The sequence below is a fragment of the Anser brachyrhynchus genome (assembly GCF_964034855.1).
Source record: "Anser brachyrhynchus genome assembly, chromosome: 5".
Taxonomy (NCBI): domain Eukaryota; kingdom Metazoa; phylum Chordata; class Aves; order Anseriformes; family Anatidae; genus Anser; species Anser brachyrhynchus.
This window is the reverse complement of record NC_137699.1, coordinates 26,919,420-26,932,800: the sequence shown is the minus strand read 5'-3', so window position 1 is coordinate 26,932,800 and position 13,381 is coordinate 26,919,420. Positions and strand designations below refer to the sequence as shown.

Below are 13,381 nucleotides of genomic sequence, written 5' to 3'. Positions count from 1 at the left end.
CTTTTTCTTGTTTGTTTGTTTGAAATTAAAAAAAAAAAAAAAAGTGTTCCGTATGCTCATTTGTGTAAAATTCTATCTGCATTTGGGAGGCACACCTAATTCTTATTTGTTCTTCACCTCAGTCAGGTCCATGTCTTTGGTTCCACAGAACATTTGTGAACCAGCACTGTTTATCTGGGATGCTGGGGCATACTGGATATTGCCTCAATACCTGTATAGCAGTCAGGGGACTGACTCAAAGAATGTGGTTAAGACAATAGTCAGATGACCGAAGCTGCTCCATGCTTGTCTGCTGCAAGTCAACAGCTCTGCATATGACTGGCTGAATCACACAGGAAGCAGATCCTGGGCTGCTGCTGTTTGTGGTACAGTGAAGTCCAGTGTACTGAAGTAAACCGGCATCACTTACAGGATCTTGTTCATTTCCAAAAGCAAATTATTTAAATATTAGCCAAACTGCTACTAGCTTCATGGAAAGAGAAGTGTTCAGAGCGATTGCACTGAAATGTTCAAAGGTGAACTGAAGTTCATGAAAATGCTTTGCTAATGGTGAATTATAAGCAAAATTTGTATATAGCAAGTTTTGCTAGCATTCAGACTGTGAAAGATTCAGCACAAAAATAAGTCCTAAGTGATACATTTTGGTAAAATTCTTTTCTTCTTGGGTGAACAAACTTCCCTGCAACTTAAGACTATTCACCAGTATCCCAGGATACACAATTCTTTGTAAACAGCTATGATACTCATGGATTTTTATGCTGCGTTCAGAGAGTTCAGAGGGATTTAGTGCATCTCCTCTGCTTTTCAATTTGTACGTGAAACCAAAAGTGACAAGAATCTGGAGATATGGATTTCAGTGTTAACAATGTGAGGACATTACATTAGTCTAGACCTCCTCTTTGTTCAACCCATTAGGGACTGTCAGCTCTCATCCATCTGGCTGACGGATCTGTAGAATTAATGACAGATGGTTGAAGTAACCCAACCAGACAGAAGTGAGAATGTGCTTGTGAGCAGGGCAGAAATTACCAGGGACTTGCCAGTTTCTAGGTAGCTGTTACTCAGGGAGTGAATCCATCAATGAAGAGATAGATACAAAGCATGGAGATTAATCTCCATTGCGCTTTCAGGAGCTGATGAAATGGTTCTGTTGTTTCAAAGTGAACTGAAACTGTTGCTTGGCAGTTTTATCTGTCTTCTGATCAGGCATTCACTTGACATAAGGTTACAGATAGAACTTTGGCAATAGTGACACTTCTTCCAGAAAAAAAGTAGATAGAACCTCCCAGATAAAGTGCTAAGAAAAGAAGTAGTTGATGTTATTTTGATAAATTTATACCTGGATATTTTTATTTGTTTCTACTTGTACTACTTTGTTTTGTGTTTTGTTCTTTTTACCTAGAAGGCAAACACCTACAACATCATGATATCAAAGCTCACAACTATCATTGTGCAATCCACTCAAATTCAATGCTAATTATAGCTAATCTTAATGGAAAAGGCAGTTATCAACCAAATGAATTACTTTCTCAGTTGTGTACCCTTCAAAATGTGGTAACCAATGTTTCTGTATGAAATACAGCTTCTAATATATAACGAAGTTGCACAGTGAGAGCAGGACTGTTTACCTAACATTAAAAAGGTTGCATGTCATTATAGCTATTAAAAGCTTTGCATATATAAAAACAAATGTATATATCTGAAAGCTGAGCCCAAGGTGAGAATTTCTATGTGGGGATAGGGTCCTAGACAAGAGATTAAGTAACTTGTCAGTTTGTTAGCTGGGTGATACAGAGAGAAGCTTCTTAGATTAAATGGAGTGTGAAATAACAAATGTGATTTTCTTTTATTTGGGTTCACCAGGCTTTAAACTTAATTAACTGTATTATCTAAACTATAAAAATAAATTATTTAGCTCTTTATGTTTGGTACTTACAAATCTATGGTTGAAGAACTCCTTAAAACTAGGGGGTAGGACCACTCTATGTGGTCTGAGAGCATCCCAATACAGCTCCTCAAAGATATCTAAGAAGTAATATTTCTACATAACTGCATATAAAAACTAGTAATATGAGATGTCTGTATGAAATGATGTCTTTCTGGTGTTATACTGGAAATAGTACTGTTTCCATCTTTCCTTAACACAAATCCTACCATTTGGTGATTTTAAGTACCTCTTTTATTAACAAAATCTTTAAAAAGTGACAATGAAAGTGATGTAATTTAGAGAAGCTACTTTCTAACATCAATTTCTAGAATTCTTACGTTTCTACCTCCAAAACTGCTAGTGTTCTTAGATTTTGTGATTTTATGTAACAGAAAAACCTCTTTAATCTTCCTAGTTATCCAAAACAGAAATATGCAGCTCAAAGATAGAGCTGGAGAAATAATTCACATTATTCCACTCACATGGAGTGACATTTCAGAGTCATGTCTGGTGTAATACAGTGTTTTCATGGAGTATCAGCTGAGGGACAGGCTCATAATCTCTGAAGGTAATCATGCTTAATAATTAAATAATATTTCTAATGTGTTCAGTGATTAACTCTGACATTAAGTAACACAGGTAAAAGAGGCAGGTGTAGGCACAACGTGACGGTGAGTAAGCATGACATAATAGGACATGCTATGCAAAGGGGAAATGGGGGCAAGCTGGGTATTACAGCATATTCTTGGCTTCTCCACTGAAACTGCTCACAAACTATGAGCGCTTTGTGCTAGGGCACTGTCAGGGAGCTCCCGCTCAGCGTCAGAAACGAACCACGTTGATGTACAGTGGGTTGAAGGAACATGCTTGAGGCCTTGATTTAGTGACAGATCTTCTCTTGCTTTTGAAAGCTTTTATGTAATATTTTCCTGGGGGAGGGGTGCTTGATTCAAGTGATAACAGAATTTAACTTAAAACTAAAATGTGTTAATTCTATAGACCCCTCTGTAACTGAAGATGCACCCACGCAGTACGTATTTGCTTATGTTCTTTTACTTCACATCTGTGTCCTGCCACATTTTCAATAGCAAATCATCTTAGCTTTTTACTCATAGACTGGAAAAGAAAAATAAATAAATAAATAAATAAAAAGAGGCTGCGGGGCCACCCTCGCCGCAGCGACGGACGGCTCTGCCGGCCGCTGTGGGCAGGGTGTGTGGGCGCCTCAGACGGAGCCCGCCCTGGAGGCGGCGCTGACTGAGGGGACAGCGCCCTCCCCCCTGCCCCACCCCCTGCGCGCAACCAGCAGCTCGCTCGCTCCTATTGGTCAGTGCTCCTGACGCCAAGTGCCGGCGCCTCACCCTCCCGTGTGCGCAAGCGCGCGGCGTCCGCCCTTTTTCCCCGCCGTTCGTTGCGCACGCGCAGCGGGCTGAACGCCCGGCTCTCTGTGCGGGTAGCCTTAGGGGCGCGTCGCGTCGCGTCGCGCTCGGCGCATGCGCCGTGGCGGCGGCGGCGGCCATGGCGGCGGCGGCGATGGCGGCACCGGCGGCCATGTCGGGCGCGGTGCCGCTGGCGCTGCTGTGGCTGTTGGCGTCGCCGCTCCTCCGCGGCGCCGGGGGCTCGGAGGCGGTCGGGGCAGCGGAGCCGGCGGGAGGCGCGGGCCCCGGGGAGCGGTTTAAGATCGAGGGCCGGGCCGTGGTGCCGGGGGTGAAGCCCCAGGACTGGATCGCGGGGGCCCGGGTGCTCGTGGACGGGGAGGAGCACGTCGGCTTCCTCAAGTGAGCGGCGGGGGCAAGGGGAGGGCCGGGGGCCGGCCGCAGCATGGCGGCGGCGGGGCCCGGAGCGGCCTCCCCGGCGCTGTCGGGGGCCTCGGGCCTCCTGGCGCGGCTGCTGCCCGCCGCCGGGGCTCGGGCTGCGGCCGCTGGTCGGGGACTGAGGCTGTTGGCTGCTGAGGTATCAGAGATTGGAACAGTTCAGGTGTAAAGAGCACCTCGGTGTTTGATTCAGATGCATCGAGGCACTACAGGGATTGCTCTGAACTGTTGTGAACACAGATTCTGCAACCTCTTAAACGCCCTGTTTTAAGCATTTATTATTCACTATGCAGAAATGTTTGTGGTGGAAGGTTGCAGCTGTAGTTATACATTACAGCGCCTGTAAGAAGCCTTTCAACTGTACGAAGGAAAGGTATTTAAAAGTGTATTTATAGCATGTATGTCCTTCATACAAGATGGTGCAGTCACACTTGGAAGCTATAAAACATCACCTTACCTCACTCAGTTCAGGTAGCAGTAGATATATCCAGATCGCTTAAAGATCTGGAGATACTCAGACATAGAAAGTGTTCTCAGGACTAAAAGTTAAATTATTTTTTTTTAATTAAACATATTTTTTTAATTAAATAAGTTTTAACAGTAAACACTAATTTTAAAATCTGTGTTTTTAATGCAGTATAATGCATTTGCTTCTTTAAGTCATGTATTAGGTTAAGAAGGTTTACATGGAATTAAAGATATACGAAGTCATTAATACCGGTCACTTCTAATTATTCCCTCTGTAGTAAAAGTTGAACTGAACTTTGACCTTGGGAACTGCCTATAGGCTAACATAACAAATTTTGCTTTGCAAAGCTAATAGAATCTTGTTATGTAGCACCTGATAGATCAGTACAACCAAGTTGTAGGAGACTTGCGTTATATTTATGTATGATGGAGCCGATGAGTTTCCTGGAGCTGATGACTTTCAAAATAAAGGATTGGAACTGGAGTTGTCCAAACTATAAAGAAATAATCTTAGTTAAAAGCATACCGTACTTACGACAGTGTAAACTAGTTATCAAGCTCTTTTAATTACATTAATTTGATACAGTTAGCGATAGATTTATCAGATTATAAGATAAGACATAAAACCAAGAAATTAATGTTTGAGTTTTTCAATTTGATAAACATATATGTAAACACTGGGCAAAAATAATAGTATGCTTTGGCTAAAAAGCTTTAATGTTTGATGTCATGTTTTGTTTGCTTGTAATAAGCAAATTATTAATTTATAAAATAATTTGCAATATCAGGATATATTTGTCACCATCACTCGGGCAAATTTTGAATTTAAAATGGATGTCAGTTCAGTTATCACAAAGAGGAAAGTAACTATTTGGCATTATAAAGTTACTTCTAAGTAACATTTTTATGAACCTTATTGGTTTCTCCAAGGTAGTGAATAATCAACTTTTTTTCTTCCTAAAAATGGCAGTATTTCATACCAATATAAGAAATGAGAATTTGCCTTGCTGTGTGAATAAATCTCAATTTAAAACTGTATTTGAATTTTATCACAATCATACTGTATAGAATAGAAAAATTAAAAGGGAATTCCTAGGGAAAAACCCTTAAAGCAGTTGCAAAAGGAGGCAATTAAGCATTTTTAGTGGTTAAAACCATCACAAAGTATTAGAGAAACCTACCTACATGTTACTGTTTATATGCTTCTGTTTTGGTGGTGGGAAGTGATGTGGATCTTTGAGAGAGAACTGGTAGGAACGGCAGATGGACAAAATTCACTTTCAAGAGGATTCATTTATTTGTTTGGTGACGTGAGTTTCTAATGTGTTGGGTCTTACTATTTTTTTTCCCCTTTGAAGAACTTATTTGGTCTTAACTTTGAGTCTTATTTTTAGGGGAAGTACCTTTTATATTAATTTTAGAACAGTAGAGAACACAAAGTTTTTCTTCTTGGAAGCTTCTGGAAAGCACGTAGGAGGAAACTTAACAAGCTTCTGTACTTTAATTTGATGGCAACTGGTGCTGAATCTTTCAAGTATCTTTTCTCTAATATTTTCACTGAATATTGAAGTTTCATGTTCTAAAATAAAAGCAGTCTGTCTGAAAACCCCTTCTGTGTTCATGTTCAGAGCTCTTAGTTTCCTTTTTGTTGTGATAGCTTTCCAGCGTGGGCTAGTCCTAAAAGAAGCAATTAAAATTAAAAATCACTATTTTGCAGTAAGGGCACAAACCACAGTTTTTGTGCTTTGCGAGTCATCTTTAATGTCTTCCCACACAATGTAGGATGTCAATTTGTTTCTTTGTTTTTGCTTTTTTTTAATTCCAGCAGAAGTACCGAAGCAAAGTAAACTTCATTGTATGTATTCTATCATTTGAATAAATGAAATTAACCATTTCAAATCTTACTTAGACTTTTGAATTATTCCTCAAGCAAGACAATAGCTTAAGCACATGAAGAAATCCTTAATGTAACTGGTAATTTCTGCTATTTTTGTGGCCCATGTTAATGATCTTCGGGAGCTTGATACTATGAGTGATGACTTATCTTAATTTTTCTTTTAGTCATTGTTACTATTTAAAGACTTATCGTATGAAGTGATAATTTCTTTCTTTTAAAATCAAACAAAAAGAACAACCACGCTCATGCATTGGTTGAAATTCATTGCAAATGTTGAAATTCAGTGGCAGTTATTTTTTCAGGACAGATGGAAGTTTTGTGGTTCATGATGTACCTTCAGGATCTTACGTAGTAGAAGTGGTATCTCCTGCTCATAAATTTGAGCCTGTTCGAGTTGACATAACTTCAAAAGGCAAAATGAGGTGAGCCTTTCCTGATTTGCTTCTGTATTGATCTATTGTGTGTCTGACAGCACAGTTTAAAAAGTAATGTAAACTGTACTGTAGATCCAGTACTTGCATTTCAGACCATGTATTTCAGCTTCTTTTAACACCACTTCTAGAGTACATTTTTAAAAATCCTAACACTGGTTTCTTTTTTTCCTTTCATATTCATGGCCTTAAAATAAGAAATAATGGATAGATTAAAGAAGACTTTTGTTTTGCTTTTGCTGTTTTCTCACGCAGCTATCCTGAAATAAAATCTAGGCAGATGTCAAGTAAACTGCTTTATCTTTGAAATACTTTTTTTTCCTCCTTTTTTCTTTTCTGGTATGTGTTACGTCAAGATTAGACACAATGAAGAGCCAAGCTTGTTTGTAAACTCTAAAATATTTTTGTTACATCTCCATAAAATCCTTGCAATTACTGGGAAGTGCCAGTAGTGGCCTCCCCGCAGCATTTCTTCAACATTGTTAGCTTTTTTTTAATGTTATGACTACATATATAGTTACCAGAGATACTTAATTATGTGTAACTGCAAACTCTTCAGTAAGTCGTATAGAAATATGACTACCCGATCTAATAGGGGGCTTTTAGTTCAAATTAAGATGCTTGTAGTTCATTTTTCTTTGTATAGGCACATACGTGGTATCTTACTTGAAATTTGTCTTTTTCAGTGTCTTATAAAAGATGAAGTTAAATTTTAGGAGTACAAAGGCCAGTATGAACATAGCAACAGTATTTTTAGGGGAGGTTAAAAATTGAAATCTCCAACTAAACCCAGAGCTAAGTAGTCTACATACAATGATAGCAATAGCACAATTTATTTCTGCTTTTTTTTTTCCAAACTTTATAATGTTCATACTTTGTTAGGTAGTATCATATTGGCAGCAATTATAATAAATAAAGAAAAAACAGGGTAGTATATATAACCTCTCACTTTGCATTGCTTTGGTGTCTGAGGACAGGAGTTAACAAATTTGACATGAAGTAAATTGCTTGGATATGTTTGCTGAGCCAAAACATCAGTAGGCTTGACATCTCTATTAGTCAAACACACAGAAACTATAACGAGGAATACATTTGGGAAATGCATAAAAAAATGTGGTATGTCAGTTGGGCTTTCTAAAGGGAAGTTCTGCCTTTAAAAAGAAACTGCTGAATTCTTTGAAGGAGGCAACAGCGTATGGATAATACGTGGTTGATAACACCTACTTGAAAATCTTAAACTTCTGGAAAATAAAACATAGCCATAAGGTAAGACATTCCTTGGCTGAATATTTGATTAAAAATTCAGAAGAAATAAATTATTTCTCTTGTAATGGACTGAAGTCATCTCTGGAGTTGCACAAGGGGATAAATATTTATAATATATTTATAAATCATTAAAAATGGTTGAATAGTGACAAAATTAAATGACAGTACAAAGTTACTAGCTAAACTGCAGGTCTAACTGAAGAATTATGGAAAGACATTACAAACTAATAGGTGGTAAAATTCTGGACAAAATTCAGTATTGTTAAATGCAAAGTGATGCACTTAGAGAAAAGGTAATATTAACTTCACATATAAACAGTTGTAGTCCCTGAGCAAACTGTTCAATTTAAGCTGCGCTATGTTGCTCGAAGCTGTACTTTAAGTGGAGTATTTTTTTTCTTGCTCATTATTAAGGGGAAAAAATAAAATTTGCAGAAATAATGTATGAACAGGGAGTTGTGGTGTTCCTAATCCACAGGTCTGTTTTCCCATATTAAACTTTTCAGTCTGCTTAATAGTTAGCCTGGGAAAAAAAATGAAGTGAGTATTATTTGATATGTTACTTGATACTGAGAGAAATTAGTTTATGAAAAGTGAAGTGTAGCTGACACTGCCTAGCAGATAGTTTTGTAGTCTGTTTTTAAAACCTTGTTTTGGAATATTACTAATTTTGTTGTTGTTATTAGAGATTGTGCATGTATTTTTAATTATTTATTATTTGTTCATTAGAGCAAGGTATGTGAATTACATCAAAACCTCTGAAGTTGTCAGGCTGCCATACCCACTCCAGATGAAATCTTCTGGACCTCCTTCATACTTCATAAAGAGAGAATCTTGGGGATGGACAGACTTCCTCATGAACCCTATGGTATGTACAAGCAGCACACGCAGGTAAAAAGCATGCTAAGGATCCAAATATAGCAATTCATTGAAATAGAGAGAATAAAGTAGAGAAAACGTATAGTTTGTTTTTCTGAGATGATTATTTTTTGTTTGTCTTTTTTGTTTTGTTTTTTTCCTTGTCTACAAATAGAAAGTTTTTCTATGACCTCTTCTTCCCTGGGTAGCTATTCTGTAATGTGTGTCCTCTGAAAATAGCCCATAGCCTGGTTCCTTTGACAACATGATGTTCTAGTCGGGTAAAGATGAACACATTGCAGGATTGTAATTATAACAGTTAAAAGACATAAACATTTACTTGAGTGCTCCAAGTTTGAAATCTGTTATACATAACTTCTGGTTTCTTTCCTGACAGTTGGATTACAGATACTGGTTTACTGACTCAGAATGCAGTAGTTCTAGAATCTGGCTGTTTAGCTAAAAGCTTCACGTCAGGATATCTAAAAATGTCTTGAGCAACACATAAGCTGAAGAAATACTTACTGTTTTCTGTGTAGGTGGTGATGATGGTTCTTCCATTACTGATATTTGTGCTTTTGCCTAAAGTTGTCAACACCAGTGATCCTGATATGAGACGGGTAAGTAGATTCAATTGTTGCAGACATAAAGAACAAAGATAGTAAAATTTTAAGGTACAGGAAAGTGATAAAAGCCAAAACTGGACTTCCAAGGATGTCTTAATGGCATCATGTATTCACTTAATGCAGTATTGCTCTTAAAATAATGAGTTCTAGTATTTCTGGCTAATGAATTTGCTGTTAAATGACACAACACAGAATTCAGTTGTTTTGCACAACTTTGAAAGCATTACAGCATGACTGGTGTTTTCCAAAGTTTGTTTAAAGCTATAAATACAACTTTTCAAAGGCTATTTTTTCTATAAGTCTCCACTGTATTTTTTTTACTATGTTTATATCTAGCACATCATTTTTAGACATCATTTATTAAATGCCAGGTGTTTTATGAAGAATATGATGTGGGGTTCTCCTGTCCATCAAGCAAAACCACGTAGCTTACAAGACTGTTAAATCCAGATGTTACAGTAATGTATATGATACGGAGTCTTAATGTAGTCAATAAATTATCTGATTTATTGTCCTTTTCACCCTGCAAAATGCCGAATAGCAGAAGGCTAGGACAAAATGGAGATTCAAGGTGTTTGCTAAATCTTCTTTTATTTTTAGAAATATTACTTGTCTGTCTGGGGTGGCTGCTTTTTGAGGGTTTGCTTAATATAAACTTTAAATGACCACTGTCTTCAGTAGTGCTTTATAGGTGTCCGAATCATTTTTTTTTTCAATTAATATATATTAAAAAAAAAAAAATAAATCAGAGCTATATAATGCACTTTTGGCTTTAATTCTGATTGGGGGGGGGGGAAAAAGAAGATATGAAAATGTGCCAGATATGTGTCGTGTTCTTCAAACCAAGCTGAACTTTGAAGCTGAATTTTTAAAAACTGTTTATTCCTACTTGTCTTCAACCAGTCTAGTGGTGCATACAGACAGGCTGTTCTGATGATAAACAATGAGAAGTTCCAATGGTTTAATTCTTATTAGCTGACTGATATGTTTTCTTAGGGAGAAATTGTAAGTTGAAGGAATCTTGCTTGTAACTTAAATTACCTTCAAAGAACAGGAGAAAGTAGTTTCTCAGAGCTCAATTGTAATGTCATTTTCTACGTGGCTATGTATTAAGTTATTAGGCATATGTCCAACTTCAGTTTGTTTTGGAGTTTGTATGATATTTTTCAGGTTAGCTTGTTTTTTCTTTATGGAATCAGCACAGTACTAGCTTATATATAAAGTTAATGATTTAGTAACTGTGCTTGCTGTGGAGGTATTAAGTGTAGATGTAGAATAGACGTAATAGTAACAAAGGCTGCCATAACTGCTTTTGCTTTGTACCTTGAAAACAGCTTAAGCTGTTTTCTGAATAGTATTCTCAATGGTAACTAGAAGAGCAAGAGGACAATTCCATGTTAAATTAGCGATTACTGTAAGTATTATCACATTCTGGATGTGTGGTTCAGCTGTTGTATTTATTAAAAGTATTTCAATATTTGTTTAAATCAGTTGTCACATAGAGCCACTTTGCTAAACTCTAAAGTTACATTAAACTTAGGTAGCTATATGATTTCATTAGCTGCTGTATACACTGATAGTTTGATATTACAGACTAGTACAATAAAAATAGCTAATTCTTTCAAACAAATTCTAAAATTTCTTTGAGACTTGGCATAAATAGTACTAAATTGGGAAGGCAAAATTTGAAAACAGAAGTGTGCAAAATCTATGAAAACATGGATCTGAAAATCTAACTAAAAGTTTAAATTTTAAAATGAAAGAAAGTAATGGTGAAAATAAGTGTTTTAATGATGTTCTTTTTCTTTGAGAAAAAGGCGTTTGTTTTTTATTCTGATCAGTTGGTTGCCCTGTAAGGCTGCTTAAGACATGGTTACTTTTTCCATACATCAGTGCTTTTAGTTTGGGGGTTTTATGTTTCTGGGTGTAGCTGGGCATTTGGCTGTGGTTGCACAAAAATATGTAGCAATGTGAACTTTGGAGGGCTGCAAATAGTAAAACAGTGTTTGAGAAGTTTTTACATCTTTGTGATATGATTTGATGCCGTAGAAACAGCTAGCTGGAATTGTTACAAGCTCTTACGGTTATCTAATCTCTTCATGCAGGAAATGGAGCAGTCAATGAACATGCTGAATTCTAACCATGAGCTGCCTGATGTCTCTGAGTTCATGACAAGACTGTTCTCTTCAAAATCTTCCAGCAAGTCTGGTAGTAGCAGCAGTAAAGCAGGGAAAAGTAGTTCTGGAAAAAGGAGGTAGTTATGTCCTCCTCCTAGGCCTGAGTTTGCACAACTGTTTATGTGGTATCATGTTTATTTGTCTTGAAATATCAAAAAGCCACTACTGTAAACTTCTATCAGGCACAAAATACGGTATGCTACAACTGTGGTGTGTAGCTTTTTTTTTTTTTAAGTCTATATAAGCTGCTTTGTACTTGACAGTAAGCAAAAGAGGACATGGCTTCAGTACTGTATATGTATAAAATTATTGGTAATACTGAATTAACTATAATGCTCTGTAGAGAATGATATAAATTATATGATGTCTAAACAGTAATTAATGTCTCAATTGCAAGGCAATGTGAAAAAAATAGAAATGGAGTTCAATGTTAAGATGGCTTTAATGTTTTATATTTTTTGTTGATTTCTGAAATGAACAAAACCTCCTTTCAAAATTGAGTTGTGGGTTTATTAAGTAATTTGCTCAACCTGCCAGGTGTTACATATAAAATCATTTTATTTTTACATTACTGTCTGTACACTTCAATTTAAGGGCTTGCCACTTTTACTGCTCAGTTTTACTCTTCCCTTTTACTTTCTACAAGCATGTCTTGGGGAGGAAAAAAAGGAAAGCCTACTTTTCTCAGAAGTCTTCTGAGTTCCATCAAGTTAATTACGAAGGCCTGGTATCCTTATAACATAACAAATGTTTAACTTAGCTATTTCCTTTCTAAACCGTGTGTATCACATCTACAACACTTGGTTCTTACTGTTTTCTGTGTCCTGTGTATTAATCTTATCACTGGTATTTGTGGCCAAATGGAGAACAAAATTGGAAAAAAAGGAAAAAAATTGAAGTAGGATAGGAAGGTAAGTCCTAGTCATGTTTTAAAATTGTTACAAAGTATATGGCTGTCTCTCTAGGAATGCGAAGTCTGGCAAAGCTTTGTTCTTTGAGAATGCCTGTTTTGTCTGTACTGTCTTTTTGAGCTACCCGGTAACTTTAGGGAAGTTGAAAAACTGGTTGTTTTCCATTACATTAACATTTTGCAAATTAAAAAGACAGCAGTACCTGTTACACCTCACTAGCAACTTTATTTTTACATAAATACTGTACGTGTTCATTTTTACATTAGCTAAGTTCTTAGGTAAAAATATCTGTGCTGTATGGATGATGTGTTATCTGATGCCAGAAATGGTATTTAACATTGGCCTAAAACATACCTTAAGCAAAATCAATTCTAATGCATTTATTTGTTCTGAGGTTCTTAAACACAAGCCGGTTAGGGCTATAAATTGTCTTAGAATATGTAGTTAAAAGCATGCTGTGAAATGTAAAAGTTGCAATAGAGTAACTCTTGTTTATATGATGAAGTCAACTTTGAAGATGTCAGAGAAATAAACCAATGTTGTTTTTTGGGTAATGAAATCCTTGGCTGTGGATGTTTCACAAGTAGACCATCTTATGAACAGGAGGAGGACGTGCTCCCTCAGGTTGAACCGGGTAATCCTGGTGCCAGCTGTATACAGGCTCTGGTATTTCTTAAATTTTTGCCTTTTGTTGACGTAGCAGAAAATTGTCTATCTTTCTGCTGGATTTTTGTTACGCTTTAGTGAGTTGACTCACAGAAGGATCAAAGAAATGCCAGAGCCTCCACAAAGTAAGCACTGGAGGCATGCAGTCAGAAGCATTAACCATCCTGCGTTTATGGCAGTGAATGTGAGTTGTTAAATCAGCTCTCTGCCTTTCAAGAATTTGTAACTTAAGAGCTCGTTTAACTGTATTCTGAATGAGTTCTGACAGGCTGTGTAGAAGGGAGAGGAGACACTCTGCTGAAGCCTGTTTAAACTGTTAAATCATTTGTATAAGATAGCC

General features: G+C 37.0%; 1 protein-coding gene across 1 annotated transcript; it reads left to right on the top strand.

Moving 5' to 3' along the window:
• The first annotated feature begins 3,208 nt into the window (after positions 1–3,208).
• EMC7 (ER membrane protein complex subunit 7) lies at positions 3,209–12,934 on the top strand. Its single transcript, XM_080595299.1, has 5 exons — positions 3,209–3,705; positions 6,409–6,528; positions 8,533–8,671; positions 9,201–9,281; positions 11,393–12,934. Exons 1-5 carry the CDS (start codon positions 3,446–3,448, stop codon positions 11,543–11,545), a joined length of 753 nt encoding a protein of 250 aa, XP_080451425.1. The 5' UTR covers positions 3,209–3,445; the 3' UTR covers positions 11,546–12,934.
• Positions 12,935–13,381: the final 447 nt, after the last annotated feature.

Bases quoted from the DNA above. Each gene is read 5' to 3' on its own strand.
- EMC7 (XM_080595299.1), top strand. From the start codon at position 3,446: ATGGCGGCGGCGGCGATGGCGGCACCGGCGGCCATGTCGGGCGCGGTG. The intron at 3,706-6,408 runs GTGAGCGGCGGG...TTATTTTTTCAG, and splicing joins GAGCACGTCGGCTTCCTCAA to GACAGATGGAAGTTTTGTGG. The intron at 9,282-11,392 runs GTAAGTAGATTC...CTCTTCATGCAG, and splicing joins GTGATCCTGATATGAGACGG to GAAATGGAGCAGTCAATGAA.